General features: G+C 43.0%; 2 protein-coding genes across 2 annotated transcripts; both read left to right on the forward strand.

Moving 5' to 3' along the window:
• Positions 1–3,692: 3,692 nt before the first annotated feature.
• LOC133906799 (uncharacterized) lies at positions 3,693–4,315 on the forward strand. The gene is made up of 2 exons (XM_062348818.1): positions 3,693–3,940; positions 4,117–4,315. Exons 1-2 carry the CDS (start codon positions 3,693–3,695, stop codon positions 4,313–4,315), a joined length of 447 nt encoding a protein of 148 aa, XP_062204802.1.
• Positions 4,316–5,528: 1,213 nt separating this feature from the next.
• LOC133906810 (transcription factor PCF7-like) lies at positions 5,529–20,922 on the forward strand. Its single transcript, XM_062348829.1, has 4 exons — positions 5,529–5,855; positions 6,493–6,549; positions 18,002–19,244; positions 19,986–20,922. The coding sequence occupies exons 1-3, from the start codon at positions 5,529–5,531 to the stop codon at positions 19,217–19,219; spliced, it is 1,602 nt and encodes a 533-aa protein (XP_062204813.1). The 3' UTR covers positions 19,220–19,244; positions 19,986–20,922.
• The last annotated feature ends 314 nt before the right edge of the window (positions 20,923–21,236 follow it).

Raw genomic sequence — 21,236 nt, forward strand, 5'->3', positions numbered from 1 at the left:
GTAAAACGGGCATAAATTTTGCATACGGACTCCGATTTGACTTTTTTGATTTTACGGATATTAAAAAAAGTTACATTTGTTTCTCCCCAACTTTGTTAGGTGTGGAGAATTTTTTGAGGCCAAATGACTTGGAAGATTGAGTTCTCACTCCCGGAAGTTTCTGCACCATTTTCAGAACGCACGTTTGTGTCCATAGCCACTACACCTTACATCAAACTTGAACAGAAATGTACAATAATTCTTATTCTACTGCTGCTGAGGTGAGAAAAAAATAAGAAAAATAAAATAAAAATAAATAATATTTGTGAATATCGTCATTAGTGACTGGAGTTAGTCATTAGTAATGGATTACAAGTTGACCCGTCACTAATGACTGATATAGGACGAACCGTCACTAATGAGTGGATCATTAGTGACAGTTCAAGTTGTGACCTATCACTAATGAATGGCCTAAAATGATCCGTCACTGATAACCTTATCATTAGTGACGGGTCACAATTTGAACCGTCACTGATGATTGGCCTAGGACGATCTGTCACCGATGACCTAGTCATTAGTAGTGGGTGACAATTTGACCCGTCACTATTATCATCAGTGACGATTCATATTACGACCCGTCACTAATGAGTGGTCATTAGTGACGGGTTTATATCTGGTCCAATTAGAAGGGATATATTAGTGATGCGTTCTTATTGTACCCGTCACTAATAGGATATTAGTAACGCGTATTGAGCCGTCGTCACTAGTATGTGTCTCTTTTGCTAGTTTCTTGCATAGTATATAATTGAAGTTGTTTCACAGTCTTCCGATAAGTTTTTACAAATATTATTGAAGTTGCAATCTCATACAAAGTTTCTACACGGTCTCCACGTAAGTTAAAACATCATCTGAAGTTGCAAACAAATACACATTGAAGTTGCCACAGTTAATTTCCACACTATTCGTTACCAAATATAAGTTTACACACAATCAAAATGTTCGGATTAGACTGCTACTTATGTTTTCATGTTGTAAATTGCTGCCTAGTTCTTTATATAAGTTGCTACTTTTCTTTAGGGGTGAGTTGCCTCCGATATTTTATTTAAGTCTACATACTTCTAAATAGTTGCTACACGATCTCCACATATTAGTTGTTATTCATATCCTAAATAATAACTACACGATCTCCACATATAAGTTATTATTCATATCCCACCGAAGTTCCTAGTAGTAACTTATTATCAAGTATCAACTTACTAGCAACTTTATATGTAACATGCTAGTAGATATATATCTCTTATATGCAGTATAGGTCTTGTTTTGTTAAACTCATCGTATAGAGTGTCTTGGTGCTAACAGTACTCGAAACAGATATTACGATATCATGTAGCGTTAACAGCGTCCTTTTTATTGGGAGGCTAATATTACGATATCATGTAGCGTAATTGTCCCACTTATAAGTGTATATAAATGAACATAGTCACATTGGCATGTATATCTGCTTGTAAGTGGTGTAAAAATATTGAAAGTACGTATAAATGGTGCAACTTAAAGGCTTTCAACTATAATCTGACAAACGTACATTATATAAGAATTACCTATAAGATGTGCAATCAACTTCTAAGCACATAAACTAGCTTATAAGGTGTAATGTCCTGTAGATAAATTTTTTAAGGATAACAGTTTGGTTTTGTCCATAGGTTAACAGCTCCATTCTAAGACAAACGGAGTAGAAAAAGCTGAAGCTCTCGTACTTCTGTTGCACCAAGAGGGCAATTGTTGGTCAAATTTTTTTCCCGTTGGCCATAAGGTCAGGGATGTACATCTACACATTTAAACATTTTGTAAAGCTATTTAATAGATAGTTTTACTAATATTTTGGTCAAGTATTATGTGTTTCCTCTTTTAACTACCCATAACACTCTCTGTGTCTATCTCTTTTTGAATTGCTTTCAATCTTTCATCAACAAACCATCGTGCCCACCTGGTTGCCCTCTCCTGCGTCGCCCACTCTAGAAAAAAGCGAGAGGGTACGGAGGGGCGGGAGGGAAGGCCAGAAAGGCTTACATATCGGTGCCTCCGTGGCAACAGAATTGCAATAGCAATACGCGTATGTGGTCCGCAGCTCCCTCCAGGGAGCAGATGTTTCGCAGATGTTGTGCTGAAAAAAACGTGCATTCTGGTCCATGGGTGGTGCTCTACCCCGTTTGCCAAGCCGTTTGTATTTGGGTAAGTAGGCCTTCTCGCGGCCTGTCACCGGGGCCAGCTTTGCATTTTGACGGGTCAATTCGCGACCTATTACTTGATATGAAAATACATCTTAGACGTGTAAAATAAAATAATGATATATAGATTTCGGTTCAGTTAAAAAACTTTTTTTTGAGGGTTAAAATATTTTATACACGAATGCGAGTTTGATATTATTCCAAGTGATTAAATTTCTAGTATGGCCAAATTGTAGATCTGGCTCCACCACTTCGTGCAAAATAGCTCGTTCACATGCTACATCATTTCCAAGAAATTCATGTCGACTTCATGAAACTTTCTAGTGCAAGTACAAGTTTGAAATCTGAAATTCTAAATACCGAACTTTTGTATGAGAAGGCTTCTCTTTGTCGGTTGATTGAAATGGGCAAGAATTCTGTCAACAGGCCTCTGACCCTTCTTCTACCTCCAACCATGGTTGAAGCTCCTTTCTTTCTCTTCAAAGAAAACAACAACAAACAAGCTCTCCCGCCTCGCCCTCCTCCTCCTCCTTTCGTCTTCGGGCCAGTACCCACCACCGTCCGCCGGCACGTTAACCTGATATTGACGGGCATTTTCTTTGCCTCACCATTGTTATTTCGTTCACGTGGATTACAAAGAAGATTTCAATGAACATGGGTTTAGCAGGCTGATCCACATCCACTTGCACCTGGATATTGGCCATCTCGATCCACTAGTTTCGCCGAGAAGCTCAGATCAGGACCCGGGCCAAAACCAGCCTACGAGGATCACCGCATCATGAACTGAAAAAACGAGGACGATGGTCCCATGAATAAATCAAGAATGGTGAAGTGTTACCGTCAACTACCATTGTTGATTCCTTTTACCTGCCACGAATTTACCAGCATGGTGCAATTACGTACTCCAGTTTTGACTTCTGTAGACGAACTTTTAGCAGGGTGTTAGCAGCGGTGCACAGATCAATCGGCAGTATGCCAGCCCCCAAAGACGATGCACACGACAAGGCCGATGGCGAAAGGCGGCAGTGGCAGCTAGGACCCGTGGCGATAGGCTTGTGACTTGTGAGATAGAGCCATAGAGGTACAGGTAAGCCGCTCCTGTTCCCTCCTGTTGCGCTCCCTGGTGGTTGCATGGGGAAACGCCGAACTGGGAAAGCCCTAGACATACGTATGTACCGTCGAGATCTACCACCCCGAACAACTTTATATGTGCGGCCCTGCACGCCCGCTACCGCCCGACTATTCGCCCATCATTATCCGTTGGAGTTGCTGGCTGCTGTCCTACGGAAGGAAATTGACAATTTGATAGCCTTAAAAGTGGTTTCAATTATTTGCTATCTAAAATTTAAACTGGTATAATTTGCAATAAAAATTATGAGCCACCATGATTTACTGTCACTAAAGACAATACCTATGATCTCACCTGTCACCTAACTTCCCCTCCGACCACCCGCTCCGTGACCACCTCCTCGTCTCTGCTTTCACCTCATGCCTCGCCACGCCACCCCTCCTCATCTCCTTCCCCGCCGACCACCCTCTCCTCCTCTCCTCAACGTCAGCGCTCATGGGCTTCCTCTCCATCCCCTCCTCCTCTCCTTCAACGCCGACCACCTGCTCTGTGACCACCTCCTCGTCTCCACCTTCACCTCCTGCCTCGCCACGTCCATCATCTCCAAGGAGGAGGAGGAGGCCCCACCCCTCATGGGTCTTGTCAACGTCAATGCTCAACCGCACTAGTCACATATTCGATCGCTCCGCGCTACGCGCGCTTGACGTCGCGCGTCTGGGCCCCCTTCCCACCGCCCTCGGCCACCTCCACGCGCTTGCCGCCAAGCGCGTCGCGACAGCCTGGGACGACGCGAGCGTTGCGCTTAGCCTCGCATCTGTCGCAGCACCCCTTGTTGCCCCGCAGCCCGCAACGCCATGGATGTAGACGGGGCAAGCCGTCGGTGGTGCCGGTGCCGGACGTGGTGGTTGACGAGCAAGCCCTGACGGAGCTCGGCGAGTGTTGTCAGGAGCTGGAGGAGGGGCAACGTGTGTGGGTGGCGCATCGACAGGAGGCGGCATGGTGGCTGAAGCGCGTGGAGCAGCAGCTGGAGATGGAGCACTAGTGTCGGTGAGGTAGATGACAGGTGGGATCATAGACAAAATTATTCATAATGGCAGTAAATCAAGATAACTCATTTTTTCGATGGCAAATTGTGGAGCCAAAATTTTAGGTGTCAAATAGAGGAAGCCCACATTTTAGCTGTCAAATTGTCAATTTCCTCGCCCTGCGGCGCTGCCTGCCCTGCCAACGACGACGGTGCCCGGCCGGGCCGCGCATCGACAGGCATCGCTATAAAGTTTCAAGAAAACCGGCGGGGACCCGCGCCGCAAACCCATAAATCCGCGTGCGGATCCAACAAAAGTCTCACCCCCTGTCGAGTGCCGGGCGGAGGCAGGCTCCAGCGCGGCCCTGACGCGTCGCCCTCGATCGATGTCGCTCGCCTCGCGCGTGACTAATAAGGGTGCTCCCTCCCGTGTCCGGTTGGCTTCACGCTGCGCGCGCGGCTCCAATACTGCGCCGTGGCATGGCGTAGCCACGGGCCCCCGCGCCCGCCCCATGCACGTCGCGCTCACCCGTCGCCACCTCCACCTGCCGAATTGTCGCGGCCTGCTAGCTCGTGCCTGCGCTGCCTGTCGATCCATCTGCGCGCGGTAGAGCCTTTTGTTTGGACACATGCGCGTGGCCTTTTCCTCGGCTGCGCGCGCGCCCGGCCGAGCCTCGCTACGCTACGGCTGCATTCCAAGCGGTCGATCGAGCGGACGCAGCTTACCTGCGTACGTACGTAGTACAGGCACGTGACGCGTGACCTGAGGCGTGCCGTCCATCGCGAGTCAGATGGATTATTTGCTCGATCTACGTGTGCTACGCTTCCGCTAGCTTCGGCGTAGACATGATGGTCAGACTCGTGGGTTCAGGTCTTCGTGGGTCTTGTATTCGGTGGATGTGAGTTCGGGTTTAAAATTCTAACCACAGGTCTAACGGATTGGGTACCTGACTTGGGTCGGGTGCGAATACGGGTTTAATATTACCCAGTGGATATCTAAAATAACTGTATAGTTAGTCTAGCCTAGTACTCTAATAACCCATCACGACATCGCTAACCCTAGCCATTTCAATGCCTCACTCGTCTAAGCCCTAGATGCCCTCATACCCCCTCTCGCACCTAAGCACCTCACTTGTTGTTGTCGTGGCTCACGACCTCACTCGGACTCGACCCCTCCCGCACCTGCCCCCGACCGGCGACACATTGATGCCCTCCTCTGTGGCTCCTCCTCATGGCCTCCTGCAGCGCGCCCTCCCGCTCACCCACCTCCCATCCCTTCACGCCGCACACCAACGCAAGCACGCCTCCTCCTCCTGCTCCATCTCCACCCCTCCGCCGTGCCTTTCATCCACGGATCCACGCCAGCAAGCTTCTCCTGCGGCAGAGCCATGCCATCCTGTCCACAGATCACGCCGGCACGCATCCCCTTCGACCGCTCTACGGCGTCCTGTCCACGGATCCATGCCAGCACGCCGTGTCACCGCCCCCACCCTTCGGACGCGGCATCCCGTCCACAGATCCACGCCAGCTTGCCGACCATTCGGTCTCGACGTTCATGGTATGGGTGAGCAGTAAAGCCTGCGGATATAACTTGTATAGCTGTGTGGTTTAGGTTGGTTGATTCCCTTGGTGTGGCCTGCTCTGTTGAGTTAGTTTTTCAGAATCCTTCTAATTTGAGTTGGAACAATGACTAATTGTGATTTGTTGATATCTAGGGTTGTGCAATACCTTTTTTGCTTTGTTTGTCCTTGGTCTACATAGTGATTGATCTGTTCATTCGATTGTTGTTGGTTCGTCGCTTATGTCTTGCTTAGGATGCTAATTTATGATGAAAATAAATAGCTATTGCTTATTATAGGAGAAAGTTGTACTGTTTAGAATTCTGCACTTTTTGCTCTTGATCTTATTTTCCTTATGATTTGGATTTGGTCAGTCCAATGAGAATACATGTGAGCGCTATGATGTAATATGTCCTAAAGTTTCAGTGGTTGAGATAAGATGTTTTCTTTGGGAGTGAAACAGTTCTTGATTCCGAACTTATACATATTTTGTAGACATTTTTGCAAACATTCATATTTCAGCAAATCATCTTTAAGATGTTGCATACATATTGAATGAAAAATTGCTAGATCAGTTTGTATTGCAAGCTGCAGCTTGTATGCAACCTCCCACATCAGTTTGTATTGCTATTACAGGAATGTCGACTCCAGGAACCAGTGGGTTGCAGGCTGCAAGTTCAGGAGCAGGTGCAGGTGCTTCTACTCCATCTTCATTTGTTTCTTGGGGCATAAAATAAAAATATTCTAGAGCCAAAAGAACTCCTTCTCACTCCAATTTAGTGTGAGATTTGAGAAGAAAAGTGAGTTGGATTGAGAGATTAGAAGATTGAGTGTGTTGGTGTATAGAATGGGGTCCCCTGTTCTATGGTCACACAGCCGGCGATTCCAGTTGGTAGAAGATTTTCCCCAGGCTAGGGTCCCATTGCGCGAGCAGTCTGCTCTCACACGACCAATTTTCACCTTTGCGACCAAGATCCTTACCACCAAAAGAAATCTTGTGACCAGCCTTTGCTGGTCGCAGGGTAGGTACTCACAAAACTAGTCTATTCTCATTAAGTGTTTTCACTCAAGTGTCTTTCCTTCCCTATGCACTTCTCCCGGGTAGATAGGTCATGGCTAGTACAGAGGTGTCATACCCCGTCCCGTAGCGTTAAATGCTATGAGATGGGCTCGTAGACGTGGAAGGCTGCTTCACAAGCGCACGTGCAAGATCAGTGATGGGACAGGGCAGGCCGGCTGACCAGGGTGAGGTGAGTGTGGAGGTGTCCGACGGATGGGATGGGCTCGATAGTATCTTCATAGCAAAAGGGGCCCACTTGTAAGTTCTCCCTCTTTCTGGTACATAAAGAGGGGAGGACCCAGTTTGTAAGGGGAAGAAACCTATTCTGAAATAGTAATAATCAAATACATATGACGTAGGTCTATTATCCTTCTGGAGGTCTGAACTTGGATAACCCCTGTGTTCTTTAGTTCATAGCATACTCCCACAAGTGTTGTTCACGTGCCCCTTGACCGATACACTCAGGAATCATTATCAGGGATTAACCCTCGACAGTTGGTGCGCCAAGTAGGGGGTGTGTTTCTGTGGTTTGGTGAGTGTTGGAGTTTAGATTGGGCTACTCATGGTCGGATCCACAATAACCGCTGAGTTCCATTCCGAGGACCCCGGTCACCACAGGGAATTCATCTTGGGATACGACCCAGATGAGCCCAGTGCACTCCAGAGTTTAGACATCAGATGAGAATCCGAAGGTTTCGAAATTAAAAAAAGATCATGCAACAGAGAGCGGCATAGGCCTCGATGTCCTAGGTACTTACAACGAACTCCAGGCCGTATGCCCCGAGGGTGCTAGCCTCGGTAACTATGGCACTGCCTGGAGATGTGCCCACTGCGTCGGGATGAACTGCCCACCAACCTATGTGCATCATTAGAAGATAAATCAACTAGATAAAGATTACCATATCTAAAGCATTTGAAAACTAAACTATCATCCTTCATACTAGATATGACCACATCATTAGGAGAGAATGTGCATGAAAGACCAGGATCATATAATTGAGCAACGGACAATAAATTAAAATTTAGATATTCAACTTGCAAGACATTTGAAATGGACAAATCATTTGAGATAGCAATTTTACCTAGACTTTTTACCTTTTCTTTGCTATTATCTCCAAAAGTGATTTTGGTCATTGCTCATAGATGAGAATATCCTTTGATTTCCAATTATATGTTGAGTACACCAACTATCTAGCACCCATCGCCTCCAATCGGACTTGTGGTTCATATACAAAACAAAGTTAAGACCTTTTAGATACTCAAATTTGTTTGGGTCCTTAGATATTAGTTACCAAGGCTTTAGGCACTCAAATAACATTTTTTCAGCACTAATTATAAGACTGTCAACAAATTTTGCTTTAACACTACCATTTGAATATCTATTAAGAACATAGTATGAATCAAAAGATGCATATAAATTATCTTAGCACATTTGCAATCTTTTTCAACATACCTGGTTTTATTGCATTTTATGCAATAACCGCTACCCTTCACAAAAGTAGTTTTGTAATGGATAAACACTTGCTTACCCTTCTTAAGAACATACCCAAGGCCTTCCTTCTTGATTGAAAACTTTTGACTACCCAAGATTTGTCTAATCTTGGATTCTCCAACATAGCATCTTGCTAGATCATTAATTAGTTTTTCAACATTTTTCCTTTAACTTATTGTTCTCATCAACAAGCAAAGAATCATTGCAAAATATAATTTTAGGCAAACTAAGCAAATCATCATGCGAGGTAGATATACTCATAAGATATGAAGTAGATATGCCATCTAGAATATTTAAAGAGATACTCATATCTACTTTTGTTTTGTTGATTTCATGAGCAATAAGAGAGTCATTAGCTTCCTTAAACATCTCATGAGTTTCTTTTAGTCCTCATGAGACGTCTTTAGCTCATCATAGGATTCTTGAAGAGAAGAGAAGTGTATTTTCTCTTCAATTTCTTAAACTTTATTCTTTCTTTGCACATGAAGTTATCAAAACCATTTATTAGCTCATCGTCATATGAATATTTAACTCTATCACATAATACCTTAGAGTCACATTTTGCCATGAGATAAAAATGTGTGGAGAAGAGTGAATGTGCCTCCTTGATGGCTACACCGGCAAGACCATTTTAAGATGGTTTTTCTTCATCGGAGTTAGAGCTTAAACTTGTATCCGAATCCTACTCAACATAGCAAGCTTGGGCATCTTTCTTCTTCTTGTAGTATTTATTGAATACCTTCTTGTCATCACTCTTCTTCTCCTTAGTATATTTTCTTCTTCTTTGTTCTTGCAATTTATTGCAATGTGTCCCTTTTCACCATATTCAAAACATCTTCTTTCTTTAAAATGGTTTCTATTGGAAGATAGACCCTTTTTACAATATCCACCTTGATATCTTTTCTTATTCATGAATTTCTTGAATCTTCTCACAAAGAGAGACATTTCTTCATCATCACTCTCTTCGTGATCATCTTTGTCTCTTGATGTTTGAGCCTTGAATACAATATTTTTCTTCTTGGCTTCGGTAATATCATCATGAAGATCTTCTTGTGACTTCTGAAAATGTTATGAGTAAGAATTTCATTCAAGATCTCCATTGGAGTTGTTAGGCAAAGCTCTAAGAAATTTATAAGAAAAATCAACATCGGATACATCCATACCAAGCCACTTGAGTTCATTTATTATGTTGTTCAAACGATTCGATATTTCGGCAATGCTTTCATTTGGTAACATAACAAATTTCTCAAGTTATACTTTATAGATAAATTTTTTTGTATCTTTAACTATAGTTGTTCCTTCATAGATTTACTATGGCTATTGAAAAACTAGAATGATCGTTTATCTTAAGACGGTGGGCAGTAAGCTATGTGATATTGTGGATAAGGATTTTGCTATTCTTGATCCTAACAATCTTACCCCTCAAAGAATGGTGGCTTCCCCACAATGACATGAGCATCACTAGCAATAATCCAACTCTGGGATGGTCAAATCCACTATTAAAATAAGGATTCCTATGCTATGATACCACTTGTAGGATCAATGATATTGACTAGAAGAGGGGTGAATATGCGATTTCAAAACTAATTACTAAGCAATTAAATAAAACTTCTGAAAATTAAACTAGAGATCAAATAAAGTGACTAGATCTAGGTCAAGGTTTGTAATCTTAGGGTGATATACAACAATTTATATTCTAGGAAGATAAATTACATGAATATAAATAGCACAAGAGGTGACACACGAATTTTATCCTGTGGTATCGTTGATTTGCCGATCACCCTTAAAGCAAGTTGTGGTGAGTTCAAACTTCTAATCCGCTTATCTATCAAGTATGCAATTCTCACCACAAGAACAGACTCACACCGAGCAACTTGATCTTGAGTCATATTAGAACAATAAATTACTTAATACTTCTATTCCACTAAAGTAGCATTTTACCGCTCTGGTGAGACGTGCTCATAACCTCTCACAATCACCACTAGGGCTCCTTCACAAATTTTTTTGAAGGGCTCAACGGTGCAACCACCTCCAAGTCGTCTAGAAAGCGGCAACCTCCAAGAGTTACAACTCGACAACGCTTGCTTGAAGGATCACTAGTGTCACAAAAGCTCAAACGCTACAAAGCAATGCATTAGATGCCCTGACGCTCTCAAATATGCAATCACTAAGCCGAGAGATGGAGATGAGGATGTCAAGTGCTCAAGAGTTCAGAAATGAAGTGCTAGCTATCCCCCTTGAACCAGGAAGGGATCTATTTATAGCTCACAACTCGAAAAGTGTCACCTACACAAAAGTTGACATCTATGTGCATTTGGCAGTCAAACCGTAGTACAACTGACTGTCAGACCACCATTGATCCAACGCCTAGAAAAGTGTAATGATGACTCTGACTCTAAAGAATATTTGACTTGGTAATCAGATCACCATAGGTCGTGGTCAGACCATGAGCCTAGAACAAGGATCCAGAGCTCTCTGTTCTCTGGCGGTCAGATCAGCAAGCCATACGGTCAGATCGCCAGTCAAAGTAGATAGTCCAAACTTTTTGTTTCCTTGGCGGTTAGATCGGGACACCTCTCGGTCATACCGCGACTTAGGAACTTAGGAAAATTATTCTGTGCTTATACAGCAGTCAAATCGGCAGTACTTGGTGGTCAGACCGCTAGCTACTCAGAACACCCTCAAAGACAGTTTTGTCGATTCTTCTCAAAGTAGATCCCTCACTCTAGATGAAATGCAAGGTTGAGCAATAATGACAATTTTGATACCTCAAGTAAACACACATCAACCCCTCTTAATAGTACGACACTTATCATATCAAACCGGTCATTTCTCTTCTCTAATCATCATTGACCGGCAAAAGAAAATATCCTATATTTTATACATTTGCCTTGACCTAGCCATTTGCATATATTCCGCATATGTTTTTTTCTAGCTTCGCAACATTCTTGAGACTAACATTTTTATGACTCAATTAAATATATTAGTCCATAATTACATAATGTCACTAATTACCGAAACACGAATTAGAAATCTAAATACTTCACCTTCCTCGCTGGCGGCCTCCTCCATCCAAGCCACCGCCTGCTTTTGCCCAAACTTTTTTTTTTTGCAACTATACAATAATATAGGTGGTGGGGGTGATCATTATATAATTGCAAGAGCACAATTTTTATCTGTTTAAACATAAGACAGTGAATTTCTTAAACTACTAACTCTGGAGAGATGCACTGCATCCGAAAGTTACTCGGGCATGAGGTATTTAATATTTATTAATTTCTCATAAAAAATTCAGTCATTGTCCGACATAATCAAGTGCACATGATAATATTCACCATACTTTTTTATATTGTGCAGAGAATTTAGACGACGCACAAGTTATAATGTACTATATATTAGAGTCAGATAGTAACAGAAAATGTGCCATCTGGTTACGTTTTTCAAATGGGCCATTTATAATATTGCTAAGAACTAAGCATGATAGAGTACCACTAACAATAAGACATGACAAAATTTTAGTTCTATTGATCATCGTAGATGGACGAAAATAACATTGTGTTTTGTTTTCTTTATGCAGGAGAAAGAAATGGCCTTAAATCTGGCAGTAAATGTCTTCTGTAGGCTAGTGAAGCAGCATTCTAGTGTAGCTCAATTAGTTGCAAAGTATGACTCTTTACACTTGCACACACTACTATAATTTCAATTATTGCATTTCACTTATTTTAGTTAATTGTATCTTTATTTCATTGTAATGAGCATATAAAATTTTTATACGTTCATTTTATCTTTTTTTCATTGTAATGAGCGTATAAATTTTTTTATATGTTCAATGTATCATAACGACTACCGCTCAATGCTGGTTCTTACCAAATCAAGAGGGCAAGTTTACCAAAAAAAATCATCACAATCAACTCAACACGTCTCATCCAACCAACTAAATAGAAAACGAGTTATCCTATACACTCTAATTCTATCAATCAAACAAAAATTTAGACTATCATATCTAACAAATGAAAAAAAAAATCATCATATTAAATTTTTTTATCATATGAGATAGAATTAATTTCTATTAAAAACAGGGATAAATGCAAGGGAGGAGCCGAGGATTCTCCCCTAGCCTTTTCTGGGACCGATTTATTTCTGGTAAGGAGAGATTAACCCAGTTTAGCAATGGTGTCTCTGCACCTAAAACCGGCCGGACGAACGAGAGCCAGAGTCGACGCGACCCAGCACGGGAGGACGGCCCAATAAAGCTAATTGTCTGGCGGTCCAAATAAATAAATAATTGGCGCGTACGCATGCCTGCATTGAGTACTTGCGGGCGAGAGTCGATGGATCTAGCTGGAGTAGCATGCAGCGCCTAGCTCGCAGCGTGGTGCAGGGCTGCTTCTACTCGCTGCAGTTAATGGTCAAGAGGAAGGCGACTGTGCCTGCGTGATGGCGCGGTCGGGTGCTCGTACCTGCGCGGTAGCTAGGTGGTACGAAGGGCGGAGAAAAGAGAGCGCCGCCGTACGTCGTCTACGCTGGGGAGCTTCAGGGATAGGGCTGAGCTAGCTACTTTTGAAGAAGGTCGTAAACTGGACAGATCAACTACATGATAAATAACTAAAGGAATATTTACGTTTATCACGCTTAAAAATACATAAATATGACTAGTAATAAAAAATATGGCTAAGAATAAATATAGCAATATTAGTTAAAAAATTTAAATGTATGATAATATGACTCGTAGATAAGAGAGTTAACAAAGTGTGACTTATTATAGTTATGTTAATCAACCAAACAGCTGATATATTATTTATGATATGACTAATTTTAAATGTAATAAATTTATACATGAACTAAGCATACCTAACATTCTAATCTTAAACGTGGTAAATGTATATGCGAACTAAACACACCCCAACACTTCATGACAGAGTGCTAATCCGAGTCTGATGCTTGGTTGCATGATGTACACTTCTGTGGGGAGTTAAATATTAAACCCCTGCGTGTTGTGTGATTTTTCCCCCAGATGATTTTTTTTATAATTCTAGATGAATTAAGTCATGTCCCACATAGCACAGGCTCTGGACAAAATGATGTATAAATACTGGTCCTTCAGTCTCGAGAAAGAAAATGAATATGGACATATATGCACTGGTAAATGGATTATTTTTCTCATGCGATTTTGACCATATGCAGAAAGACTTACTAGATCAAGGGTTTAGTTAAAATGAAGCTTTTTATGCAAAATGAAAGGAAGACTTCATTTAAAATGCACATGCCGAGGACCCTTTTATTATAACATGTGAGGTGCAGCTATCTGTTTTGTAATCATTTAAGCATATAACGTCTCTGGTGTATTTAGCTATACTAGCTAAAGATCTTGGTAAGTGCATGTGGTATTTTAATCTACATCGGTAAGTATTAGAAACTTCAACCTAGCTATGTATTAGACAGAGCAATCATTAGTGGTGGAGCTAGAAAATCATTGCGGGGGCAAGCTAATAAAAGATAAACATAATCAGTTTTGTATATTTTGCTAATGTTCATCAAGTGCCAAAAATATTTTTTCTTAAGTAATTTATTGAAAAAGGTGGGGCACGCGTGACCACCCTTGGCCTCCAACAGCAGCTACGCACATGGCAGTCACACACATAAAAATTACACAAACACAAAATCATATACGTGCATACATTGATTTCAGTTAACCTTTTGAGTGTGAATTGAGAGCTCATAGTTACACACGTAACAAAATGAAGCAAGTAACCGAGTAAAAGCTACAATAGATCTCATCAATTCGCGCCGAAATATCTGGATGATATGTATGTAGTAGCAATGGAATTCTCCATCACTTGCACTTGTGCAACAGAATAGACACAATCGATCGAATAGCATGTAACACACAATCAGCCGGTGTATTATACGCTTGGGGCTGTCCAATTGGAGTAGGACAGTCTCTTTTTTAAGCCTCAACACTGAGTATAAGCGGCAGTATATGAACGTATGTCTAAACACACTTTCTATCCTACACACGTACACCAATACATATCCTAAATATATGTTAGACCTACAACAAATATTCACACCACGTGTCCCTAAACAGATTGACAAAGTCACACAGGCTTCGCATTTGGCAGTCACGTGTAGTTCCATTATGGCTCCATACGTATGAGGCTAGGGATTTATTATTAGAGAATAAATCTCCGGTGAGACACCCGAGTCGATCCCCACTACTCTAAAATGGGTTATTATAGACAGATTTTAAATCCTACCACATACGGTTATAGGTTTTGTCTCTACACTACTATATAAATAGATTTATATATCAGTCCATTAATATCGGTTCGTATCAAGGATTGACACTAAAAGACCATTAAAAAAGAAACAATAGTGAAACTTAATTATCACTGCGCTCTAGCCACAAACTGCCGGCTCTAGCCATAAACCGGCAGCGATGCTCGTTTCTCCTCATCCGACTTCGTATGAAAAAATTATGAGTTTCTTAAAATAAGTTATCATCCACTGTCATTGCCGGCTCTAGCCACGAACCAGTAGTGATACTATCACTATCGGTTCGTGTTATGAACCGGCGGTGAAACCTTGACTATTACTGTCGGCTCTAGCCACAAATCGGCAATGATGCTCGACGAGATCTATAACTTTGTAGTTTAATTTTTTTTTCATCTGAAGTCATTTAGATATCCAAATAATTCTTTGAAGTTTTAGAAAGAAGATGTCAAAAGAATTACATATGCTAAAGCTATCATTAGTATTTCTATAGTGGGATGGTAAGAACGTATCATGCGAGCTGAGAGATTCCGGGTTTGAGTGTTACGAACCACACGCGCGCATATTTTGCACGAAAAATTGTGTGACTTGTGACTTGGAACGATGTGAGCGTGGGGGCTCCTCGAGTGCAAAAAAAAAAATCAATTTTCTAACCCCAAAAACATCAATTCGGCACCCGGCTATCACTACCGGCTGTCAACCGACAGTGACAGTCGACTATCACTGCAGGCTGAAGGCTTCAGCCGGCAGTGATAACACCTTCACTACCGGTTCCCGAGGCGGCAGTGATGATCCGGGACTATCACTATCCATTGCCTACTGTCGACTATAAAACTGGCAGTAAGAGTGTTTTGGAGCCGACGGTGAAAGGGGTTTTTGTAGTAGTGCTATCAAAGTATCTGTGATATTAACCTTGTCACATACGATTTTAGAACCGTCTGTAATACACTTACATATAGACGAATTTTCTACATAACTTTATGTGCGTAGTAAGAGTCACATACGGTGTATATTTAAATCCGTCTGTGAGTATTAAGTGTAGCATTTTTTCAAACCCGTCTATGTTAATTGTCATAGATGGATTTTTATAAAAAATCGTATATGTCTCACTTTCCCCCTATAAGCAAATTAAACACATTGACATATTGTTTACAACATAAATCACATATTGTTCATAATATTGATTACATATTGTTCAGAACACAAAACAAATATATTTACATATCACAAAGGTTAAGAACATCACACAGATACAAATCACATATTGTTCAAAATACATAAATCTAGTTATCTATACATCATTGGTTGATCAATGCCATATTCCAAAAGAATGAAATGATTGATATCATGGCGACACCGTCTTCCAGAAAGATAAAAAGTGATCAACAAACTTGGATCAATTGACGCATTCTTTCAAAAAGATAAGATGATAGACATCATCTCAGCATCCTATGTTTCAGCACAATATCAACCTAAGCATCATCTTCAATTAGGAGCTCGTAGTCATCCGAATTTGGCTACATCTTGACTATCTCACGTATGAGCCAGAACTAGGTTGCGTTGCTGCCAAACCACTAGCCATGGTTCAGCAAGAAATGTGCATTGAAGCATGTCTTGCAGTTGATGAAAATATCTCCATTCTGACGAACAACAATAAAGAAATTTTCATCTGGTAGAACATAATGGAGAATGCGGTTAACGGCATACACAATGTCGATGGAGGGGGCCTTCACAGCAGGGAAGAAGATGAATTCCACCGGGCCAAAGTCGACGTCAAGCATCCACGCCATCGAAACCACCATAGGAGCAACCCCATCAACTGCGCCATTGCAGATCTACGATGGAAACAAGATTATGCTATTAGTTACACAGATCAAAGCAATCAAAACCTAACAAACTCTAACTAAACCACGAAGGAAACCATATGAAACTCACCTCGGTGCAGTAAAAGGGATTCAGCCCTCGCCGAGACCTCGCTTCTTCGACGTTGATAGCAAGTGAGGACGCTTCTCAGTACAGTGGAACACTTGGATATAACGAGTGAGGAAGAAAAACACCCCTCATCGCTTTATATTGATGGGAGACTAGAGGTTGTGTATGTGGGAAGCCAAAAGACCCTGAGAGAAGAGCAGATTGTGTGAGGGAAGAAAAAGACCATAGGAAGATGAGGGATCAAATTTGAAAATGTTCATGAATCTTTAAATACAGATAGGTATTTATAAAATATGTTTGTGCCTACCGAATAAACACAAACAGATCTTAAAAAAACCGTGTGTGATAATATCACAGACGGATTTTTCTAAATGTCACATGTGTTTGTATATTAAAAGTACACGAATTTATAAGAAACCGCCTGTAAGTTCATTCACACATAGACGACTGTTTTGTTACAAACACGTCCGTTTTAATAATCATCTAAAGATATTTAATCTAAGATAAATTTAAAAAATATCTATAATATAGCGTATGTTTTTAATGATTATATTATTATAGCCTGCGATCAAACCCGAGTGTGTAGGGAGAGCACCATAGCTCCCCACCACCGAGCCATGAGATCGTTCTCGGAATACCAGTCTTGTGTAGGGAGAATGAAGGGAAAATTTTAATGTGGCTTCTCCTAATCAATAAAAAACAGTAACTGAAGCAAGAGGGACGTGATATCACCAAAGTTTCTGCCCTAAACCCTGACTCTTCTTGTCTCAGTCTGTCCGCGCCACCCTCTCTTCCTCCGTCTCGTGCATCATCCTATCACTCTATAGCGGTACTCTCTCTCTCTACACTTTACCTAAAAAAAGAGGAAGACAGGAGTAGGAGAAGCTATGATCTTCCTAAGCTCAATATAGCACATGTACTTCTCAAGGTGTAGGTAAGGAGTGCTTCTAGTACATTAATTATCTCGCCTTTTGGTAAAGAGGTCCTAATCTTAGATCTTCTTTTCCTCCCTTACCCTCCCCAGCCAGAGTAAGGTTAGCAAGCTGCACACAAAGAGATTGCCAAGATAAGATCTGCACTGCCCTCTTTTGCTTGTCACTTTCACAAAAGAGAGGCCGGCCGGCTGCACCAGGCCACCAGCGCAGGAGCTATTAAGCTGCTGGTGTGGTTATGCCTTGTGCGGATGGAGTTTTTCTTGTGGGGTTCCCATGGCCATTAAATCTTTTTCCTCAACATGGCAGCTGAGTGAGTGAGCTTTGGCGCGGCGCAAGAACAATCGCATCCAGCTGAATTAGTTGGTCTCTTTAGGTGATTAGTTTTCCTTTTCCTTTTTGATTCCTAGCGAGCTTCTTCTTTCTTTCCGGTTGTGGGGAGTGCAAGTGAGGTAGCTCAAGCTGGAGGAGGACAAGAACCAGTTGTCCAAGGGCTTGGACCCTTGGAGCAACAACCCTACCGCCAACACCAGCACCCTGCACTACCTGCTCCAGGAGAAGGAGAGAGCGCAAGCGCAGGAGCAGCTCCAGATCTACCACCAGCAAGGGTTCGGCTACCTCCAGCATCACCAGAGGCAGCAGCAGCAGTCGAGGGCAGGAGCAGGCGGCGATGGCGTCAGCAATGGCGAGTCGACGCCCGTGGACGCTCTGGTGACCGCATTCGGGAGCGGGCGCATTGTGCGGTCCGCGGCCGGGCGAAAGGACCGGCACAGCAAGGTGTGCACGGCGCGTGGGCTGCGTGACCGCCGCGTCCGCCTCGCCGCGCACACTGCCATCCGGTTCTACGACGTACAGGACCGCCTCGGCTACGACCGCCCCAGCAAGGCCGTCGACTGGCTCATCCGCAACGCCCAGGCTGCCATCGGCGAGCTCCCCGACCGGCCCGATGGACCTCCTGCCTCGGAGGCTGCTGCGGAAGCCACTGAGCCGGCCGAACAGGTGACCTCGACGTCCTACGGCTTCGGCAACCACGGTGGCGCCATCAGTGGTGTGGCCGGCTCTTTCATTCCACATTCCGTCGGCACGGATGGTGCCTCTGGCAACGTCAAATCCTTGTTCCCCTCCTCGTCGACAGCCAGCACCACCCCCGCCCACGACGAGTACAGGGGCTCCCCGCCGGACCTCCTGTCGCGCACGACCAGCAGCCAGCCGCAGGAGCTTTGCCTCACCCTCCAGTCTAACCAGCACCAGATCTTTAGCCATGCATCCCCGAACCATCACGGTATGATCTCTAGTGCAGGCGTCCCAGGTTGGCCGGAGCACAGCCAGAGAATGCCTTCATGGCATGCCTCGGAGATCAACAGCACGGGAGACGGACGCGGCGCCGGCAATGGCGACAGCTACATGTTCAGCATGCCGCCGCGGCAAGGGCTAGACCAGAGCCAGCTCTTCTCCCAAAGGGAACCCCTTCAGTCCAGTGGCGGCTGGGCGTCTGCTCGCACTTGGCTAGACCCCCTTGCCGCAATCCACCAGCCGTCCACAATGGCCAGGCAGGTCGGGTTCAGCCATCTGGTTGGCGGCGGCGGCGGGTTCATGGGGTTCCTCTCGCCGGCGGCGGCTCAGCGGCTCCAGGGCGAGGAGGAGCAAGGAAGCGAAGCGATGAGAAGAGACTGATGAACTCACGTATGGTGCACATGAGGTGTGTGAGCTTTCTATTAACACACACGCCACTAATCTGGTCTCAGTTGTATGTCATTTCATGTAGGAGTTTGGGTGATGTGAAATTTCTCATTAGCTGCTGCTATATTCATGCATGTATAACTAAGATTTCATTAAGACGTTCCCTTGGAACTAGACAGTCGTTACTGTTGCATTAGTTGTTTCTGCTGTTTTTCTTTCTTTATTCTCTCTCGATCGGCATGGACAGGATGTGGGTGACGATGAGATTATCTGATCTGATCTTGACGGGTTTCCCCCTTTGGACCTTTTAATGTTTCTTACCTCGTTATATATTCTAAGGAAGATTCCGGCTTTTAGCCTATTTGAAGGTTGCCGCTAGATCCTGATTCCATCAAGGCAGCCAGAGCAATATCAGCCTCCAACCCAATGGTATGTAGGCAACGCGGGGGCTGGAAGAAAGCGGAGAAATAAAGAAATGGATAGGTGAATTAAAAAACAATTTGCATTAGCCCTCTGTATAAGTTGGGACAAGTAGGGAAATACAAATTCGCGAGATATTACACACGCATTGTCTATCTCGATTCTCCACTCCTCTTATTCATATTCGTTGATTTTCTCTCATATTTCATATTTTTTCACCTAAACCACAGTATAAATCTTAACACAAATATATGGTCGCTTGTGCACCACATTGTGGTTTTTTTCTTCGGGGACAAGTGTGCTGTTTGCTTCTGATGTGTCTCCATGCTGAAAATGATAGGGAGGCAGGGCCAGGCAAGAAGAAGGGGGAATCTGCCTGCTCTCTATGCATGCCTCTATTATTGGAAGTGAGTGGTATCTTTAACCTCTTCCACTTTCCTCTTTCTTTTTCTTTCACTGTTTGGGGTATCTTTCTGCTCACCAGAGACTGTGAATCTTCTGAAATTGCATGTATAGCAAGCCGTACCGGCCCCTGACAGTTGCATATCAATAGCCTACTACTATAATTTGGCAGTGTAGCTCGCTCAGAACGCGCCGGTGTTTGTTTCTGGTTGTTTTTAGCCTAGGGACTTGCTTCTTTGCTTGTCAGCCTCCGTATTCCTCTGAATTTGTTTGTCAGTTGTTCATGGAAGCGCATGTCTTATTCCCTCACAAGTCACAATAACCTATCATAATAAACTAATATAGTGTATATAAATAGCTCTGAAAAATCATGAAACTGACTGAACTTTGGATAGTTGAAACTTATCGTCATATGCTCGGGAAACGCATAGCAGATCATAAATTCGTATATGGGAAAATCCTTCTCTTTTTTTTTTCTGTTGCAGACTTGCAGTGTACGTAGTGGAATGGCAAAGCTGCCGTTAGAGAAAAGCATGAAGCGCTGTAGAGTTTTACTACTACCCCATCTCTCTCCCCCCTGTTCTGCATTGGAGCTCAGCTTGCTCGGACACCGAAGATGGTAGATAAAAGCATGGCACACAATGATTGTAGGCTCTCTTTCCCATTTGAAGATGCTGAGGATAGGTCACTTTCTACTGCCATAGGAGCAGATCGCCAGTTGCCAGCTACACCACTCTCTTTTGCATATAGTGCTCACAGACAGTTGTACTTTGTCGTTCTAGCTTGTAAATAAAATAAAATAGTAAAAGGCATGCATGCTCACTGCAACTACTAGTCTACTACGCCAACACGAGAGGCATAGTTTGGAACACGGTGCAGAAAACCTCCAGATATTATACTTTTGGTATAAAAAAGTTTTAAAAGGTAGTTTCTTATAAATTTGGACTGAAAATGGACAGCTTTGTGTTAATCAAGTTCAAACTTACAACGTTAATTTAGTACAAACTATAGACGATGTAATTTGTTTGTGTACAAAGCTTAGGGAAAAACTAGTACTCCTAATTACTACTGCACCGAAGTCCAAAACAAATGTTGTCACTGAACGCATGCAATCACCCCTTTTTACCTATTCAGTAAATTCAGCATCAGAAGCGCTTCTAAGTTATGTGTTTCTTTTAGATAAAGGAAT

The sequence above is a fragment of the Phragmites australis genome, chromosome 2 (assembly GCF_958298935.1).
Source record: "Phragmites australis chromosome 2, lpPhrAust1.1, whole genome shotgun sequence".
In the NCBI taxonomy this organism is placed as follows: domain Eukaryota; kingdom Viridiplantae; phylum Streptophyta; class Magnoliopsida; order Poales; family Poaceae; genus Phragmites; species Phragmites australis.